We start from the raw sequence: 20,246 nt of genomic DNA, 5'->3' as shown, positions 1-20,246 counted from the left end.
CTGCCTTGTTCAGAACAACAGATTTGTACCTTATCAGGTCAGAGATTTGAACTTGCAACCTTTCGGTTACTAGTCCAACGCTCTAACCACTAGGCTACCCTGCCGCCCTGTGAGACCCAACACAGCACAATTGAAAAATATATGGCAAATAGAAATGAAAATGTGTCGTTTTGCTCACAACCCAATGTAGCTTTCTGTTTTTATGTCATATCAATAGTTTTCATGACCTGCTGTGAGTAACCATGGGTAAACAATAGTTTTAATGACCTGCCCTGAGTAAACATAGGAAAACAATAGTTTTCATGACCTGCATTGAGTAACCATGGGTAAACAATAGGTTCATGACCTACCCTGAGTAAACATAAGAAAACAATAGTTTTCATGACCTGCCCTGTGTAACATAGCTGTACAGCTGTGATAAGATTTATTAGGATATGCACAGAGGAATGCAAATATTTACAATGTGATTTCCATCCTAGAGACACAACACATGTTCTATATCTCTCTCTGTCCCTCTCATACACTCAAACCCCTGTCTCCTCCTCCTCTTCCCTACAGCCAGTCTCTACAGATCCACTGCTTTAGACTAGAGGAGCACAGTACCATGACGGTGTCCAAGGCCTGGACGTTACGCCAGCACTTCCAGGGTTTCCCCAAGGCTAGTGATTTCCATCTGAGGGAGGAGATGCTGCTGCAGACCAGGGATGGACAGGTGAGGATAGGATAGGATAGACTTTAAAGGGCAATTCCACCACTTTTCAACCTTACTTTCATTATCTGCAGCACAATACCAGTGTGTACATATGTGGAAATGGTGCATTTCTATGTTTTGTAAAAATATATATGTAACATTAAAAAGTTCTACTTGATAACATCATCAAAAGTTTTAAAAACAGTGGTTTTCCAACACTGAGATTCACGGTGATGTGGGGAGCAAGGTAATACCTTCCCTCTGGGTAGAACCACATTGCAGTTTTTTTTTAAATCACAGTTTTTTAAACTTTGAATCCTACCCTGTGATGTCACAGAGAAGCCTTTTTTAGGACCTTCTTATCTTTTTAACCACGGATCATAGAAGCACACTCTTTTCACACATGTAGACACTGGATTGGTGCTGTAGATAATGAATATGAAGTTGAAAATGGGAGTAATTGCCCTTTAATGTCCCTGGGGGGAAAATGGTCTTGGACACATGCAGTAGCCCTACTGAAAATTTCACACAAAATTAACACATTCCATGTTATGTTAAATGACTTGATAATCTGTGGTTAATACATTTGTATTAGAAACAGGTTATCTGCACCGAAACAGGGAGGGACTAATCTGAATTTGTCCCCCACCAAAAAAATGTGTATTCTTTGCAAAACGGTGTGCACTAATGAATACACCCACAGTTGGAGGCTGTGTTCCTGAGTGTGGACCCCTACATGAGACCCTACAGCCAGGCGATGATGAAGGTGGGAGATGTGATGATTGGAAACAAGTTGCCAAGTAAGGGAACATTAAGGGGGACGGAGGTGGGCATGTGGACGCAAACACACCATAGACTTTCTATACTGCATTTCTGTACAATTTAAAAACTCAAAAATGCTATTTGGAAAAAGGCAAAAACAAGCCAGAATTACCCCCAGACTTTATCACTGTTGTTGTTGTAGCGTCATTCACCTCAGTCAATCTACAAACACAGAGCCTATTAACTATACAATTAGCCACTACACATTAACTCACATCAACTCAGCACTGGGAGGATTAAAAACTATAATTGAATATGTACAGAGGAATCTCTGTAAGCAGAAAAAGTATTTTATTAACAAAAGGTAAACAAATACATTTGCATTACAGAACTTGTATTTTTTTTGCAGTTCCACAGCTAATTTCCTGCAATTCTACACATTTTACCATGACTTATGTCATGTTAACATGATATCTGAGTGAGAACAACTAACCAAATCAATGGGGGCCCCCTGGGCACGTGCCCTGTGTGCCTGGTCAGTAATTTGGCCATGACAACTACATGGTAGCAGGTAGCCTAGCTGCTAAGAGCTGGTAACCGAAAACATGGTGGATTGAATCCCTAAGCCGACTAGGTAAAATATCTGCTGATGTGCCCTTAAGCAAGTTACTTAACTCTAATTGCTCTGGATAAGAATGTCTTCTAAAATGTACAAGTTTAGATAGCTAATGTACCAATCTGTAAAATATGAATTAACATGGGCTAATTGAGTGACATATAACAAGAGGAAAACTGCCAATTGCAGAATATGTATTCTACTATTCTAACTCTCAACAATAAGTTCAGGCCCTACACAGCACAGTTGAAAGAAATATAATAGCAAAGAGAAATCAAACTGGGAGGTCTTCAAAGATAGATGGGAGGGGTTGAAGGTAGCTGAAGGATGGGACTAAAAACAAACAAAAGATAGTTAATGTAAAATATACTGTATCCATAAAATGTATATTGTATGTATGAACTGGAAGTAGAAGCCAAAGTGTTGTTGTCCATTAGTTTACTCCAATTAGGGGACGGGTGGTACGTTTAGGGATACAAATAATATATATTTATATATATCAATGGTACGTTTAGGGATACAAATAATAAATATATATATATATATATATATATCACTGTATTTACCCCAAAAATATATGGGGTTTGGAAATGATGCAGACAACTACATTGACAGAAGCCTCAATCTATCAGCAATATTAAAGCTGATCTTATTTTCATTTGTCCTCTTATGTAGCTACAGCCCTGATGCTATTATATTTCATTCTGTTACGTAGAATACTATCACGTGATCTTGCAGACATTGATTCAGCTTTGATCTAACTTTATTAAACAAGCACCATTCACCTGAGTATCCTGTTCTCTGGGCAGCCAAACTGTAGCAGAGGCTGTGCATAAGGTAGAGAATTACGCACTTTCTCAGAATCTTCGGACCTTTAGCTACCAGGAAAAGTTTTTTTTGTCAAGATGGAATATCCTACAGTTTGTCAGAATTTACTAGAATTTCACTTTTCGTAAGAGATTAGGAGAATTTACACAGCAAATTAGGATAATTAATGTAGCAGATTAGGAGAATTAGGTTAAGGATAGAAAAATGGTTAAGGTTAGCTAAAATTCAAACATTTCCGAAAGAGGGTTCCTAAGAATTCATACCCACAGCCAATCTGTAAAGAGATAAAGAGCTCTCAATTTCTCTCAATTTTCTCCACTGTTTGATCATTAAAGTATGATTGGCTTTCATTCATTTAGTTCATAATTATTTGACCAATCAACTGCACATTAGGCTACGAGGGGTCCGGAGGAGGCGTAAATGTTTCTATTAACAGTGGTTTCACTGGAAAAAACATTAAGCATTTATGAAAGTTTATATTTATAAAGACTGCTGTTAATGTCTGAATATTTTCAGTTGTTAGCTCTGAATGTGCTTCATTGACTAAATAAATTCATAATATTGACAGACGTAGATAAAAACAAACTGCTAGGCTACTAGTAACATGCTTCCCATTTCAAGCATCTCCAAACACATCACAGTGGGTTATAGCATGGAGAAGCTTCTCCTGTAGTGTGTCGATACTGCTGTAGTTAGGGAGGCATAATGTCACAGAGCACGTTTGTGCTTTCGGATAATATTCATCAGCGTCAGTGCTGCCCAAAGACGTGATTTGCATCTGCAGTTTGGAGAGACTTCGTCCTCTGGGCAGTCTGTCGGTTCCAGTCAGAAAAGCTAGAAGTTAGAAATGAGAGGAGAAGAATGATAAACTGACCAAGCATTTGTGGAGTGCTACAATGATTTACTTAAAGGGGCAATCAGCAGTTGAAACAATAACAAAGCATCCTCTCCGCCAATGTGTCGGTATAAAGCTGAAGGAAGGGAGAAATTGAACCACCCTCAAATTCATAGACAGAGCTATGGATGAAAGGACTGACCATCCAAAATAGTTTTAACCATGTTTTGAGGCTATAAAAGTGTTTTTTTTACCTTAACTTTGTTTACAAACATTGGGAAAAAACAAGCTTATATTTTGGGTTCTGATGGGGTACGCCAATGAGGAACTAATAAGGTACAGTTGAAGTCGGAAGTTAACGTACACTTAGTTTGGAGTCATTAAAACGCGTTTCTCAACCACTCCACAAATTTCTTGTTAAACCATAGTTGTGGCAAGTCAGTTAGGACATCTAGTTTGTGCATGACATAAGTAATTTTTCCAACAATTGTTTACAGACAGATTATTTCACTTATAATTCACTGTATCACAATTCCAGTGGGTCAGAAGTTTACATACACTAAGTTGACTGTGCCTTTAAACAGCTTTGAAAATTCCAGAAAATTATGTCATGGCGTTAGAAGCTTCTGATGGGCTAATTGACATCATTTGTGTCAGTTGGAGGTGTATCTGTGGATGTATTTCAAGGCCTACCTTCAAACTCAGTGCCTCTTTGCTTGACATCATAGGAAAATCAAAAGAAATCAGCCAAGACCTCAGAAAAGAAATTGTAGACCTCCACAAGGCTGGTTCATCCTTGGGAGCAATTTCCAAATACCTGAATGTACCACGTTCATCTGTACAAACAATAGTACACAAGTATAAACACCATGGGACCACGCAGCCGTCAAACCGCTCAGGAAGAAGACGCGTTCGTTCTGTCTCCTAGAGATGAACATACTTTTGTGCAAAAAGTGCAAATCAATCCCAGAACATCAGCAAAGGACCTTGTGAAGATGCTGGAAGAAACAGGTACAAAAGTATCTATATCCACAGTAAAACAAGTCCTATATCGACATAACCTGAAAGGCCGCTCAGCAAGGAAGAAGCCACTGTTCCAAAACAGCCATAAAAAGCCAGACTACGGTTTGCAACTACACATGGGGACAAAGATCTTACTTTTTGGAGAAATGTCCTCTGGTCTGATGAAACAAAAATAGAACTGTTTGGACATAATGACCATGGTTATGTTTGGAGGAAAAAGGGGGAGACTTGCAAGCCGAAGAACAACATTCCAACCGTGAAGCACGGGGGTGGCAGCATCATGTTGTGGGGGTGCTTTGCTGCAGGAGGGACTGGTGCACTTCACAAAATAGATGGCATCATGAGGAAAGAAAATTATGGGGATATATTGAAGCAACATCTCAAGACATCAGTCAGGAAGTTAAAGCTTGGTCGCAAATGGGTCTTCCAAATGGATAATGACCCCAAGCATTCTTCCAAAGTTGTGGCAAAATGGCTGAAGGACAACAAAGTCAAAGTATTGGAGTGGCCATCACAAAGCCCTGACCTCAATCCTATAGAACATTTGTGGGCAGAACTGAAAAAGCATGTGCGAGCAAGGAGGCCTACAAACCTGACTCAGTTACACCAGCTCTGTCAGGAGGAAGGAGCTAAAAATGCACCCAACTTATTGTGGGAAGCTTGTGGAAGGCTACCCGAAACATTTGACCCAAGTTAAATAATTTAAAGGAAATGCAACCAAATACTAACTGAGTGTATGTAAACTTCTGACCAACTGGGAATGTGATGAAAGAAATAAAAGCTGAAATAAAATCACTACTATTATTCTGACATTTCACATTCTTAAAATAAAAGTGGTGATCCTAACTGACCTAAGACAGGGAATGTTTACTAGGATTAAATGTCAGGAATTGTGAAAAAATGAGTTTAAATGTATTTGGCTAAGGTGTATGTAAACTTCCGACTTCAACTGTATATTCTCCAAGGATCAATGGGTACATTCATTTGTAAGTCCAAAAATTGATGTAGCAACTGCAGATTGCCCCATTGAAGTTAGTTAATCATAATTGTGTTAACTCACTTAGGAACTTCTTCTTTTCCTCCTCTGAGAACTCTGTGAAAACACTCCAGAAGTTCTGGATGATGTCATCTGTGGGCCTATATCCTTGATAGTTGGCATTCTGTTATTGCAGAGAAAAACATAACGAAACAACTGCATGTACAGTAGACCATGCCACTGTATTATAGCCATAGACTGTATAGCCCAAACAGGATGGGACCAGATCTAACCACGGGAGCATAGAGCTGCTAGCCTGGCTACCATCTCTGTTCAGCTATTACATTCTACTCCTTGCCACTCATGTCATTTGGAGTGGAATGTTAGCTAAAAAGTCTGGTACTCTGACTACAGAGCTGCTATATAGGCTACCATACATGTATTTCAAATTATAGTTAATTATGTACTCTTATTACGTATCTAAACAGGTAGAATTTGACCTCTCTCAACTTGTCCCACTCGTAGTTGTCATCTCCTTGTAGAAGTGTCATCAGCTCCTCAGGTAGAAACATCCTCCATGTCTGTGTAGGGCAGCCTTTGTAGAAGCCGCTCTCAAAGTCTGCAAACTGAATCTGCACTGACTTGTTGAGCTTCATGTCAACATACAAGTCAACATATTTCTTCCTGTGAATGATATATGGCAAACCAATGTTTGTTTATGAGTATAGAACACATCCTGTGGAATCATTTTGTTAATTCAAGAGATTCATAAATTGATAAATCATCAAATATACCTGTTGACCATGGTAACTGGGAGCTCCTCTCCATTTGGTATCAGTTCTTGCCCTTTGTCCTTCAAAAGACAATAAAGATTAGTACTGCATCAGCTAGGATTACCCGTGTAGGCTACCAAAAACGGCTAAAGGTATCAATTCTCTCTTACCATGAAAACCAAATCCAGCGCTTCAACAACCTCCTCATCTTCATCCAACACATACTGTAAGCCACTAATTTGAAACAAACAGTAGAAATGTGATATGAGGAGATAATAGTATATCTGTAAAATAACTACACTGTTAAAATTATGTGCTTTGTTACACCCAAACTAGTGGCAACTGAGGTGCCACCAACTTGAAGGAGGCAAAACCTTAATTTTGCAGGAGTATTGAAATATCATCGTGAAATGTTTTGGTTATCCTCATGAAAGATACCTACATTTTAAGAAACATATTAAGTTGAATTTATTCATTCATTATTTTGGTAAAATGACATTAACAAATCATTGAAACGACTTGCATTCATTTTTTTTTTTTTAATTGGGGGGGTATTTTTACACTTTATTGAGATGGTTATGAAATGACAGAGGAGATACAGATAGGTGGGAGAAACAGATTGAAGGGTTGGAGCGGGGAATTTAACCCGGTCTTCGATGGGGAGAGGGTTGATATGTCTGGGCCAGGTACGTTATCGCTAGACATGGGCTCTGCACGACTTGCATTCATTTTTATAAAGTATATGTTGGTCTTTTTGTTGTCAATTTCAATTCACCTCAGAATAATTTCTTACAGTGTGGCTGCATAGTTGAGTGGGTAAAATTCCAACGAAATGTGCCTTACTGCCCTTCCTGTTTCTAACCTGTCTAAATAAAGCATTGAAAAAAATAATTCCACAAAAAGTTATTCTCCATGGGCCCTTATCATCAATCAATATTGATGAACCAGTGAACCAGTGATTGTATGAGAAACATAGTGTTTGTGTTTTGATGCTTCCTTTTACATGCATTGAAACCCTAAAAAGTGTTTTCACAACATTCTCTTAAAAACACAAATATTCAGGTTGAAAAAACACTTTGGGTGTTTCAGAGTACTCGATTTCTGTTTTAAAACACATTCTGTGCATCAAAACACTTCCCTTGGGTTTACATTCAAACCCCCTCGAAACACCAGATCTCATCTTAGGTGCACTACTTTTCCTGGTTTCATGGCACAATCATGGTGTTTTGAGACTTTCTACTTTTACATTGTTCTGTAGCAGCAGTTGAAGAGATGAACATATATTATGGGCCCCTCTTCTTTTTCAGCAGAATAATTGTACCGTGCTTCAGTTGGAGACAGCTCTTTAAGGTCATCCAATGTTGTAGTCAGACCCAGAAGCTTCTTGAAGAGAGCCAGAGGGAAGCAGAGGTTCAGAACACACTGATTATACAGTGCCTTCCCACAGAGCAGCCCAAGTAAGTAGAATTAATCAGTAATACCGCCGTCCTATGGATAAAAATAAATACATACAATGCCACAAGCCATTAAATATTATAAATATTTTATAGTATAATAACAGTACCATAATTGGCATTTCTAAGAATGGATATTTCTAAGTTAGTCAATTAAATTGTGGGGAAATATTGAGTTAAATCTGGGAACAATATGTAACTGAATATGGAACGTACATCTGTTGTGAGCCATGCTAGTCCAGACTCGTAAACCTCCAGTGTCTTTGGTTCCATTGTGAGAAGTTCCCTCCCCAGGAGGCTGAAGAATTCCAGTGAAACACCACCTTCATCCACACCATTCTCAGCTTGAAACTTCACCTGGAGACAAAAACAGTTTAGAGCACTTGAGATGATAACTCTAAATAGTCACACAGAAAGCTACCACATTCTCCAAAATACAGAAAAGCACAACACTTACCTTAAAAGCCACCATGTGGCAAGTCGTTTTTCGCAGATGCTGAAAGGTATCATCCAGAAGTGTTTCCCGATCCACCTTTAGGGTGTCGTCACAAAACCAACCGTATTCGATGTCCTCATGACAATCCTTGGATAAGATTATTAAAAGGTATGTGAATATTAGTGAAAACTCTTTGGCAGAACAGCAAAATATTACAATTTTTGAAAATTAAATTTGCCTTGTGCCCAGCAACTTCAATCTGGATAATGTCTAACATACACGGTAAAAAAAAAAGGTGGCATGGCAATGTTCTTTGTCTTAAGTGCTCTATTCAATTTGTCTGAAATCAAATAACGAATTTGACAGATCAATGTGATTTTTGAATTGAATGAAAGCGTCTAAATTGCTTTCAACATCTCATAGCAGTGGATGCAATGTATCGGTGGCAGCCTATCAGATGAGTTGGAGGGGTGGACTATTGGGGTCGTGACTTTCAGATTGTTATTTTTGGCTATCCCCGAGAGTGACTGTCATTCCATGTCACTTGCTCAACCTCATAAGGATTGGACCCTTTTTAAAAAAATTGCCTAAAATGACATACCCAAATCTAACTGCCTGTAGCTCAGGACCTGAAGCATGGATATGCATATCCTTGATACCATTTGAAAGGAAACACTTTGAAGTTGGTGAAATGAATGTAGGAGAATATAACACATTAGATCTGGTGAAAGATAATACAAAGAAAAAAACATGGGTTTTCCTTTTTTGTTGTTGTTGTGGTTCCATCAGCTTTGAAATGCGTCTTGCATTTCAGCAGGGGTAAAAACTGTACAACCCAGTTCCTACATTTGAATATAAAAATGTATGGGGGGGTTGTCCCGTATAGGTTAATGGTAATACTGTATGTTCACTGCCAGCACTGAATCTTAAATGAGATCCATGTAAGTACTGTTTTAGTAAAGAGTTTAGAAAGATTTATATTAATGAGATGGTCACCATTTGGTTACAAAATTGTTACCAGTTAATGTGAAAGTGTTTGGAGTAATTTTTCCATGTTATGGAACCATCTTAATATCTTGATTAACAGGACAGGGATTTAATTGCTTGTAACCCAAGTGAAGAAATTTGGATAGGTAATTCCAACATGATAAAATAGGTTATATATAAGTTTGGACACACCTACTCATTCAAGGTTTTTTCTTTATTTTGACTATTTTCTACATTGTAGAATAATAGTGAAGACATCAAAACTATGAAATAACATATGGAATCATGTAGTAACCAAAAAAGTATTAAACAAATCAAAATATATTTGATATTTGAGATTCTTCAAAGTAGCCACCCTTTGCCTTGATGGCAGCTTTGCACACTCTTGGCATTCTCTCAACCAGCTTCATGAGGTAGTCACCTGGAATGCATTTCAATGAATAGGTGTGCCTTGTTCAAAGTTAATTTGTGGAATATCTTGAGACAATCAGTTGTGACAAGGTAGGGGTGGTATACAGAAGATAGCCCTATTTGGTAAAAGACCAAGTACATATTATGACAAGAACAGCTCAAATAAGCAAAGAGAAACTACAAGCCATCATTACTTTGAGACAAAGGTCAGTCAATGCGGAAGATTTCAAGAACTTTGAAAGTTTCTTCAAATGCAGTTGCAAAAACCATCAAGCGCTATGATGAACCTGGGTCTCATGAGGACCGCCACAGAAAAGGAAGACCCAGAGTTACCTCTGCTGCAGAGGATCAGTTCATTAGAGTTAACTGCACCTCATATTGCAGCCCAAATAAATGCTTCACAGAGTTCAAATAACAGACACATCTCAACATCAACTGTTCAGAGTAGACTCATGGTCGAATTGTTGCAAAGAAACCACTACTAAAAAGAAGAGACTTGATTGGGACATTAGACCGGTGAAAATCTGTCTTTTGGTCTGATGAGTCCAAATTTGAGATTCTTTTGTCCCAACCACAGTGTCTTTGTGAGATGCAGACTAGGTGAACGGATGATCTCCACATGTGTGGTTCCCACCGTGAAGCATGGAGGAGGAGGTGTGATAGTGCTTTGCTGGTGACACTGTCAGTGATTTATTTCTAATTCAAGGCACACTTAACCAGCATTAACCACAGCAGCAATACGCCATCCCATCTGGTTTGAGCTTAGTGGGACTATCATTTGTTTTTCAACAGGACAATGATCCAACACACCTCCAGGCTGTGAAGGGCTATTTTACCAAGAAGGGGAGTGATGGAGTGCTGCATCAGATTGTCAGGATTTGGCCAGGATTGTTCAGGTTTTGGTCCCTAGATGCCCCCATTGTGATTTTTTGACCCTTTTGTTTTTCCCTTGTTCTAGTTATTAGTTGCACCTGTGCCTCATTTCCCTTGAATGTATTTAAACTCTTAGTGTTCCTCAGTTCTTTGCTCTGTGTTTGTATGTTAGCACCCAGCCATGCTGTGAACTTTTGTTTCTCTAGTTGGATTTTCTTGGGGTACTCTGGTTTTGTTCTTGTTTATTTTTGATTATTCTTTTGAGGTTTGTTTTTTCCCTGCTGTTCTTACCACTTTGTGAATTTTCCTTGTGTCTTGGAGGATATACATTTCTTCTCTTGGAATTGCTTTTGACGTTGTGGATTTATATTTTTGCCTGAAGATCTTTTTTCTTTATTAAATCACCGTCTCAAGTACTGCTGTGTCTGCCTCATCTTCTGGGTTCTGCCCACTATTAGTGGCTCAGTTTACTAAGTGACTGTTTCTCACACTGGAGACCTGAGTTTGTAACCGGGTCCTGACACAGATGACCTGGCCTCCATAATCACCTGATCTCAATCCAATTGAGATGGTTTGGGATGAGTTGGACCGCAGATTGAAGGAAAAGCAGTCAACAAGTGCTCAGCATTTGTGGGAACTCCTTCAAGACTGTTGGAAAATAATTCCAGGTGAAGCTGGTTGATAAAATGCCAAGAGTGTGCAAAGCTGTCTTCAAGGCAAAGGATGGCTACTTTAAAGAATCTAAAATATATTTTGATATGATTCCATATGTGTTATTTCATAGTTTTGATGTCTTCACTAATATTCTACAATGTAGAAAAATAGTAAAAATAAAGAAAAAAACTTGGAATGAATAGGTGTGTCCAAACTTTTTTTTTTATGTTAGTGAGTATTTGTGATTTATTAGGTTTAACCAAAGAGGAAAAGTAAGTTGAGTGTTGAAATAGGTTGCAACTTGAAATATAGGTTTCTTAATAATCAAATATAACGGTTAAATTAAGTCATGTATTTGGTTTCAACAAATGTTTTTTTTTTCAATTGAGAAAACCTGACTCATTTACTTCTAACCAGTTGATGCAACTTTTTTAGGTTGATCAAAAGTCATTTTTTACAGTGTAGTTTAAAAAAATGCAGGTACTTACTTTGATCTGATCAAATGCATACATCCACACTGTACATTTGGCTTCAGTGTCCAGGGTACAGGGGTGGTCCTTCAGGAGGCGTAATATGTTATCCTAAAGTGCCAAATGTAAAGGGATTTTACACTCAAAATACAACCTAGTGTAATTTCCCAACTACCTTGGCTGTAGTCCATTCCCCAAGACAGTTTTCAATATATATATTGTTTACGTAGGCATTTGTTACGTTAAAATACAAATGTTTCTAGTGATAGAAAAATAACATACCTTATAACATTCTATTTTGCTCAATATCATGTCACTTTCAATCCAATATGTGTCATCCTCTCCTGAGATATCCCAGACCAGCTCTCTCAGTTCTGAGTTTAAGTCTTGTACCTGAGTTTGGATAGAGGTGATAATGCCAAGTAGACATTATGCATTGCATTGCATGACCTGAAATATAACATTGCATGGTTTTTCATTAAATGATTGTTGCAGAAATGTGTATGAAATGCACTGTATTGTACAAACCAGCTTAGACTGAAAGAGAGAACAAATTTTGTTGATATGGAAAGTGTCAACTGTAATTCTTCTGCGTCTCTTGCTGTTCGCCTACATGCAAGAGAGAATATTGATATACAGTGCAGTGAACATTTAAAATGATTTGTGGCCATGAGCAATATTTGAAATGATCAAGTAATACCCACATCATAAAGCCTTTGCAGAACCCCAAAAGTCTTCTTTAATGATTTTCCATGATCACATCGTTTGACTGCCATCTGCTGAAGGTACTCTGCTGACGCGGAGTGGAATGCTTTCACCACGGTTCGGAAGAAGGAATCTGACAGTGTCGACCATAGGCCCTCTGTTGGAATTAGCCTGGAGTTTAGTTTATACAAGAGCACACAGATGACCTCATGTATCTAAAAAAAAGAGAATAGAATAATAGAAGAGAAGAAAATAGAAGAGAATATATGTATTGATGTATTGATCGATGGTGACTTTACCAAGGACCTGGAGCTTGTCTGGGTTCAGTCTGAGGACGGCAGCAGCGAAGGCCTCAGTAATGTCTATGCCACGTTGTTGTTTTCGGAGAACCCTCAGGAGCTCAGGGATGATGAGGTACACCCTCAGACCCTCCACCCCAATGGGATCCTTACTCAGGGAGGGAAGGAGTATGCGCTGGACAACATCTTCAACCTAGAACCATGACAGGAGTGCTTGTGGGTCACAACTAAATGACTTAAGTGGTCAAATTGAATATCAAGGACAACAAACAGAAGTATAGAAAATAAGTATCTGATCATAAAGATAATAAATGAAATGATACCTCAGCCAGAACTTTGTCCTTTTCTGCAAGCCTTTGAAAAGCCATTCGGGCGAGTGACAAGTCCAGGCCAGAGTGCTTCAGTGAGGTTTGGTAGTGTTTATCATGACTAGAGTAACAAGACCAAGAAATACTATTAAATATGCAACAAAAAAACAATAAAAGTATTCAATAATGTGATAAAACATTCATGGATAGGCAGTGAGATCTTACCGTTTGTCCAGGAAGCTCCCATTTAAACATGATGCAGAAGAGAACGTTTTTGTGATTTCCCTGAAAATAAAAGTGAAGAATCTTATAGTTCAGTGTATGTAAGTTCCTGAAACCTTCAACTTTTCAGTAGTTGTTTTGTGTCACTGAGTCATGTATGTTTGTGTTGCCTTGTCCAATTATCAACCATCATGAGTTGTTTATTTGTATTGATCCTGGGGACGAGGTTAATTTGTATCATACACTATATATACAAAAGTATGTGGACACCCGTTCAAATTAGTGGATTTGGCTATTTCAGCCACACTGGTTACTGACAGGTGTATAAAATCGAGCACACAGCCATGTAATCTCCATAGACAAACAGGCAGTAGAATCGCCTGACTGAAGAGCTCAGTGACTTTCAACGTTTCACTGTCAGAGGATGCCACCTTTCCAACAAGTCAGTTCGTCAAATTTCTGCCCTGCTAGAGCTTCCACGGTCAACTGTAAACGCTGTTATTGTGAAGTGGAAACGTCTAGGCGCAACAACGGCTCAGCCGCGAAGTGGTAGGCCACGCAAGCTCACAGAATGGGACCGCTGAGTGCTGAAGTGCGTAAAAAAATATATATGTTCTCGGTTGCAACACTCACTACCGAGTTCCAAACTGCCTCTGGAAGCAACCTCAGCACAAGAACTGTTCGTCGGGAGCATCATGAAATGGGTTTCCATGGCCGAGCAGTCGCATAGCATGTGCAATGCCAAGCATCGGCTGGAGTGGTGTAAAGTTCGCCACCAATGGACTCTGGAGCAGTGGAAACACGCTTTCTGGAGTGATGAATCACACCTCACCATCTGGCAGTCCGACAGACTAGTCTGGTTTTGGCAGATGCCAGGAGAACACTACCTGCCCGAATGCATAGTGCCAACTGTGGTTCGGACTAGGCTCCTTAGTTCCAGTAAAGGGAAATCTTAATGCTACAGCAATTCTAGACGACTTTGTGCTTCCAACTTTGTGGAAAGCCCTTTCCTGTTTCAGCATGGCAATGCCCCCATGCACAAAGCGAGGTCCATACAGAAATGGTGTCGAGATCAGTGTGTAAGAACTTGTCTGGCCTGCACAGAGCCCTAACCTCAACCCCATCGAACAACTTTGGGATGAATTGGAACGCCGACTGCGAGCCAGGCCTAATCGCCCAACATCAGTAACCGAACTCACTAATGCTCTTGTGGCTGAAGGAAGCAAGTCCCAATGCAATGTTCCATCATCTAGTGGAAATCCCTCCCAGAAAAATGGAGGCTGTTATAGCAGTAAAGGGGGTACAAACTCCATATTAATGCCCATGATTTTGAAATGAGATGTTCGACCAGCAGGTGTCCACATACTTTTTGTCATGTGGGGTACTTACTTCTGTATTTTCTTCCATGATTTTGAGTCGCATTGCAAGATCCATCTGTCAATGACGTCATTGTCTAATGTTTGAATCATTTTTTCAACACGGGAGTCATTCATCCCTTTTCCTGATTCCTGTAATAACAATTTGACGTAGTGTATAAAAACAATCTTAAATACTAAGGACTCACTCAGAACAAACTGTCTGTAAATGCAATACCTTAGCGGAACTGCACAAGGCAAAAGAATGGTTTCCTCCAGCAAAGGTTTGTTCAATTTGCTGGTCATCAATGTGGTCTGAAAGTTACCCAAAACAGTTAGGATGTTATAAACCTGTTATTTTATCATTTCATAGAGACCAACATTTCTGCCTAAGTACTGTATTACATTTTAATTAGGTCACGTTATGCAGAGGAAAATAAATGATTTAACTACCCTGTGGTAGCTGTACTGGCAGAGGCACAGACTGATCCATCTTGACTCCATTTCCCAGCTGCCCTTGCTCTCCACGCCCAAATGAGTAGATATTTTTGAAGGAGCCCACAAATGCCAATGTGTGGTTTCTAATTTGACAAACAGGATTGTAGGTCAAGGAAAAATCACAAATCAATTGTGATCCCTAAGAATGGATATATCTAATAATATTCCCAGTGACACTCCAAGCTACATCCATTGATCTTTGTGTGACTATGTATGATTTTACAGAGATTCACATGACTTATATCAATCTAGTAACTACATACCTTCCACAGGCTATCTGGGTCACCTTTGCCCCCCAGAGTTCGGCCACCAGTCGAGGTCGTAGTTCATTTCTGAGAGTGTTGTGTCCAAGCTGTCCATATCGACCCGAGCCAAATGTGAACACTAAACCTCCCTAGAACAAAACCCATCCACACATTTATCATGATGATGTGTTCGGCTCCTGTTGTTGATATGAATATTTATACTGTATGTGATGCTAACCAGCAAGACATCATTGGTCCAAACATTCTTTAGACCTTAATGGTACTGGGAGAATAAACATACTATCAGTTGGAAATATTGTTGTGTAAAAAACGTCAGAACCTTTGTCAGAACAGCAGTATGCTCCCCTCCACAGGAAACAGCAACGGTCTTCTTTAGATTCAGGCAATCAACAGGAGCTGGAGCAGCTCTGTCTGTAGAAAATAGATTTCACCCATTTTTCTTTTCTTCCTTGCTCGTCTTTTTTTTTTTTTGGACTAAATAATGATAATGATTTCATACTGTCTGCTTCAAACATATCAAACGTACTCCTTTTCTTTAAAACATACCAACTATTAAGGAAAGAGATATTATTTAATAATATTTGTGTATACAGTACCTATTGTGTCCCTCAGTCCCAGCTGCCCGGCGCTGTTCTTGCCCCAGCCGAACACAGCTCCAGAGAGGGACAGGGCGAAGCTGTGGTCTCCCCCAGCGGTGATCTGAGCCAGGGGGATCCCTGACAGAGACTTGACAGGCTGGGGAGACAAGGTGCTGGGCTCTCCCTCCCCCAAACCCAGCTGTCCGCTGGAGTTCTGGCCCCACGTGAACACTTTACCATCTAATGGAAGGTAAAATAATATTTGTACATAGGAAATATCACAGGACACGTGCTGCATTGTTAGAGTATGTGATAAATGTAGTTTTATTTTAAATGTCTATTGTGAACCTTCTCAGATTCCTTTTTTTTTTTTTCACCTTTTATTTATGCACTATGAACTTTTGGGCATGATGATGTCCCAATAAAACATCTCTATTTTAGCATTAAAGCATCAGTTTATTTTTTATTTTAAAAAATGTACAGTGTCTCCATCTCTTCCAGTATTCTCATGTTGATATCTACAGTGCGGAGAACAAGTATTTGATAACCTGAAAAATTGGCAGTGTTTCCTACTTACAAAGCATGTAGAGGTCTGTAATTTTTAATCATAGGTACACTTCAACTGTGAGAGACAGAATATAAAACAAAAATCCATTAAATCACATTGTATACATCAGAAAAGCAGAACTTAATATTATGGTATAGAAACCTTTGTTTGCAATTACAGAGATCATACATTTCCTGTAGTTCTTGACCAGGTTTGCACACACTGCAGCAGGGATTTTGGCCCACTCCTCCATACAGACCTTCTCCATATCCTTCAGGTTTCGGGGCTGTCACTGGGCAATACGGACTTCCAGTTCTTCCAAAGATTTTCTATTGGGTTCAGGTCTGGAGACTGGCTAGGCCACTCCAGGACCTTGAGATGCTTCTTACGGAGCCACTCCTTAGTTGCCCTGGCTGTGTGTTTCGAGTCGTTGTCATGCTGGAAGACCCAGCCACTACCCATCTTCAATGCTCTTACTGAGGGAAGGAGGTTGTTGGTCAAGATCTCGCGATACATGGCCCCATCCATCCTCCCCTCAATACGGTGCAGTCGTCCTGTCTCCTTTCCAGAAAAGCATCCCCAAAGAATTATGTTTCCACCTCCATGCTTCACGGTTGGGATGGTATTCTTGGGGTTGTATTCATCCTTCTTCTTCCTCCAAACACGGCGAGTGGAGTTTAGACCAAAAAGCTCTATTTTTGTCTCATCAGACCACATGACCTTCTCCCATTCCTCCTCTGGATCATCCAGATGATCATTGGCAAACTTCAGACGAGCCTGGACATGCGCTGGCTTGAGCAGGGGGACCTTGCGTGCGCTGCAGGATTTTAATCCATGACGGCGTAGTGTGTTACTAATGGTTTTCTTTGAGACTGTGGTCCCAGCTCTCTTCAGGTCATTCACCAGGTCCTGCCATGTAGTTCTGGGCTGATCCCTCACCTTCCTCATGATCATTGATGCCCCACGAGGTGAGATCTTGCATGGAGCCCCAGACCGAGGGTGATTGACCTTCATCTTGAACTTCTTCCATTTTCTAATAATTGCACCAACAGTTGTTGCCTTCTCACCAAGCTGCTTGCCTATTGTCCTGTAGCCCATCCAAGCCTTGTGCAGGTCTACAATTTTATCCCTGATGTCCTTACACAGCTGACTGGTCTTGGCCATTGTGGAGAGGTTGGAGTCTGTTTGATTGAGTGTGGACAGGTGTCTTTTATACAGGTAACGAGTTCAAACAGGTGCAATTAATACAGGTAATGAGTGGAGAAGAGGAGGGCTTCTTAAAGAAAAACGAACAGGTCTGTGAGAGCCGGAATTCTTACTGGTTGGTAGGTGATCAAATACTTATGTCATGCAATAAAATGCAAATTAATTACCTGAAAATCATACAATGGGATTTTCTGGATTTTTAGATTCCGTCTCTCACAGTTGAAGTGTACCTATGATAAAAATTACAGACCTCTACATGCTTTGTAAGTAGGAAAACCTGCAAAATCAGCAGTGTATCAAATACTTGTTCTCCCCACTGTATATACCTGGAACAGAGACTATTTTGTATAAAGGACATTCAAAGAGCACAGACAGCCTCCTATGATATCCCGTCTCAAACTGAGTGATTTAGAATGTGATTGTTTACCTTGGGTTAGTGCAATGGAATGCTGGTCTCCACATGCAACTTGAATTACCTGATTCAAGTTACCCACTGGGCTGAGAAAACACAGACAACCAAGTAATCATTACAATATGGTCAATTAGTACAATTGACAGAAGCCACTCAAATGTGAGTCGGCCTAAGCCGAGAGATGTGTCATTTCTGTCAAGCACCCACCTGGGAACATTGGATGATTGGGTGAGGCAGAAAACTCTGCCCTCTTCAGACAGTAAAATAATATGTGCATCACAGCAACTCAGAGCCAGAATCTTCTCCCTGCACTCCACACCCTCTACACACATGAAATATAAATTAAATGTATTAAATAGCTTAAAGGGGCAATTAGCAGTTACTTCATCCAATTTTTAATAACATGTACCCATTGATTTTTGAAGAATATAAGTTAGAAATGCCTCGAGCTTAGTTCAACTGTCATACCCCATCAGAACTCAAAATATAAGCTTGTTTTACTCCAATGTCCGTAAACAATGTACATGTAAACAAACACTGTATAGTCTCAAAACATTGTTAAAACTATAATGTTGATATCATGGATGGTTCGTCCTTGCATCAATAGCACTATCTATGAATTTGAGAGTGGTTACATATCTCAAGCCCCATGCCTCAGCTTTATACAGAAACGGGTGGGGAGGAAGCTTTGTTGTTGTTTCACCTGCTGATTGCCGATTTAAACATTTTGTTTAAGCAGTTCAGTAAAGAAGTGGGCTCTTGTGGTGGGGAAAAACACATAGAAAGGTGCTCACTCAGTTTTCCTGTGATCCTTCTCCCATCTTTGTCATCTTGCATCCGAGCGAGGGACACTTGTTTCCCATTATTTCTGATGAACGCGACCACTTTATTACCTGCAGAAAGATGCGTAACTGGAGATTTCAGGTGTATGAAATTTACGCAACCGTCCGTGTTCGCCTTTACCAAATCATTCGATTTCACTAAACCGAAGCCATCACGGGTGTTCTCTCCCCACGAAAACATTGTAAATGTGTTATTATCACCGTCTAAACGTATCTATTATCAGCTCATCTTGATGGAACACAGGACGGTCAGTCTGCGCCCTAGGAGTCAGTGCGTTCTGAAAGCGATGAACGAGACCATATGACATACCTGTAAAAGAAACACAGCAAGAAACGAAAACGAAACCTAAATTGGCATTTTCCTCCAAACAGAAACGTATGCCACAATGGGCATGGCCTGAGTAAACGAAAATATCAGGTTGGCTCATATGCAGTGGGACAGGGTAGAGGTAAAGTATTTTAAACAAACAAACAACCCAGCTAGCACATTTGGATCCTTGGAAGTTGTTCGAAAGTACTTTTTTGGTTTCCCATTGGTTCTGGGGACAAAGGCAAACGTTTCCTGACAGTGAAAACAGAATGTTTTTGAAACATTCTGAGGATGGAAGTGAAAATGTTGCCTGTTCCGGGAACTTAGTTTAGGTTCACTGTTTTGAACTCCAAGCACAATTAATTTGCTTTGGCATTAATCATACAAACCCATTTCTTTTTTATGTTGCATGGCGTCAGTGAGATTCAAACCCATGATCTCTCTGTTCTCTAGCCATGGAATTAGTCCACTGCACCACTAGGATGTAGCAAGCATGCCATGTTTTTTAACTCATAGAAAGCTGTTCATTTTAGTATATTCAAACAGACCCCATTTCAAAGGAAACAAGCACTAATTACGATCAGGTGTGGCCAATTAGTGGGTGCAGCAAACACACCTGAACACACTTAACAAGATAGAGGATAGAGCATTTTGTTGATGCTGGGAATGGAATGTATATGTTTTCAAATAACATTCTTCCAACGTTCTTTGAATGTTACTATGGGTTCTTATTTTTATGGAAGTTTTCTTAATGTTCTGAGAACATTACTTTAAATAGAACCATGAAGAAACCTGCATAAAACATTATGTGAAGTCCTGGAATTCCCACAGAAAAACATTGTTTCTTAATGTTCTCTAAACCTCTGAGAACATGACTGAATAGAACACGAGGAAAACTGTAGAAAACGT

General features: G+C 39.6%; 2 protein-coding genes across 5 annotated transcripts; both read right to left on the bottom strand.

The window, feature by feature from the left end:
* Positions 1 to 1,790: 1,790 nt before the first annotated feature.
* Positions 1,791 to 7,896, bottom strand: LOC118941453 (probable E3 ubiquitin-protein ligase HERC6). The gene is made up of 6 exons (XM_036954234.1): positions 7,826 to 7,896; positions 6,675 to 6,738; positions 6,526 to 6,584; positions 6,232 to 6,415; positions 5,816 to 5,915; positions 1,791 to 3,731 (listed from the first exon to the last, which is right to left on the bottom strand). Exons 2-6 carry the CDS (start codon positions 6,675 to 6,677, stop codon positions 3,514 to 3,516), a joined length of 564 nt encoding a protein of 187 aa, XP_036810129.1. The 5' UTR covers positions 6,678 to 6,738; positions 7,826 to 7,896; the 3' UTR covers positions 1,791 to 3,513.
* LOC110514020 (probable E3 ubiquitin-protein ligase HERC3) lies at positions 7,050 to 19,337 on the bottom strand. 4 transcript variants are annotated; one of them, XM_036954231.1, is made up of 19 exons: positions 18,980 to 19,337; positions 18,393 to 18,507; positions 18,201 to 18,271; positions 16,039 to 16,260; positions 15,762 to 15,853; positions 15,440 to 15,570; positions 15,132 to 15,259; positions 14,917 to 14,993; positions 14,713 to 14,831; positions 13,327 to 13,386; positions 13,117 to 13,222; positions 12,794 to 12,986; positions 12,494 to 12,651; positions 12,318 to 12,398; positions 12,072 to 12,182; positions 11,808 to 11,900; positions 8,416 to 8,529; positions 8,175 to 8,315; positions 7,050 to 7,992 (listed from the first exon to the last, which is right to left on the bottom strand). In XM_036954231.1, the coding sequence occupies exons 1-19, from the start codon at positions 19,206 to 19,208 to the stop codon at positions 7,972 to 7,974; spliced, it is 2,262 nt and encodes a 753-aa protein (XP_036810126.1). In that variant the 5' UTR covers positions 19,209 to 19,337; the 3' UTR covers positions 7,050 to 7,971. The 4 variants fall into 4 exon arrangements, with proteins under 4 accessions (XP_036810126.1, XP_036810125.1, XP_036810128.1 ...); XM_036954230.1 differs by having other exon boundaries at positions 8,416 to 8,541; positions 18,980 to 19,336; XM_036954233.1 differs by lacking the exon at positions 8,416 to 8,529.
* Between the last annotated feature and the right edge of the window lie 909 nt (positions 19,338 to 20,246).

The sequence above is a fragment of the Oncorhynchus mykiss genome, chromosome 19 (genome assembly GCF_013265735.2).
Source record: "Oncorhynchus mykiss isolate Arlee chromosome 19, USDA_OmykA_1.1, whole genome shotgun sequence".
Classification (NCBI taxonomy): domain Eukaryota; kingdom Metazoa; phylum Chordata; class Actinopteri; order Salmoniformes; family Salmonidae; genus Oncorhynchus; species Oncorhynchus mykiss.
The sequence above is the reverse complement of the archived record's forward strand: the minus strand, read 5'-3'. Positions and strand labels throughout refer to the sequence as shown.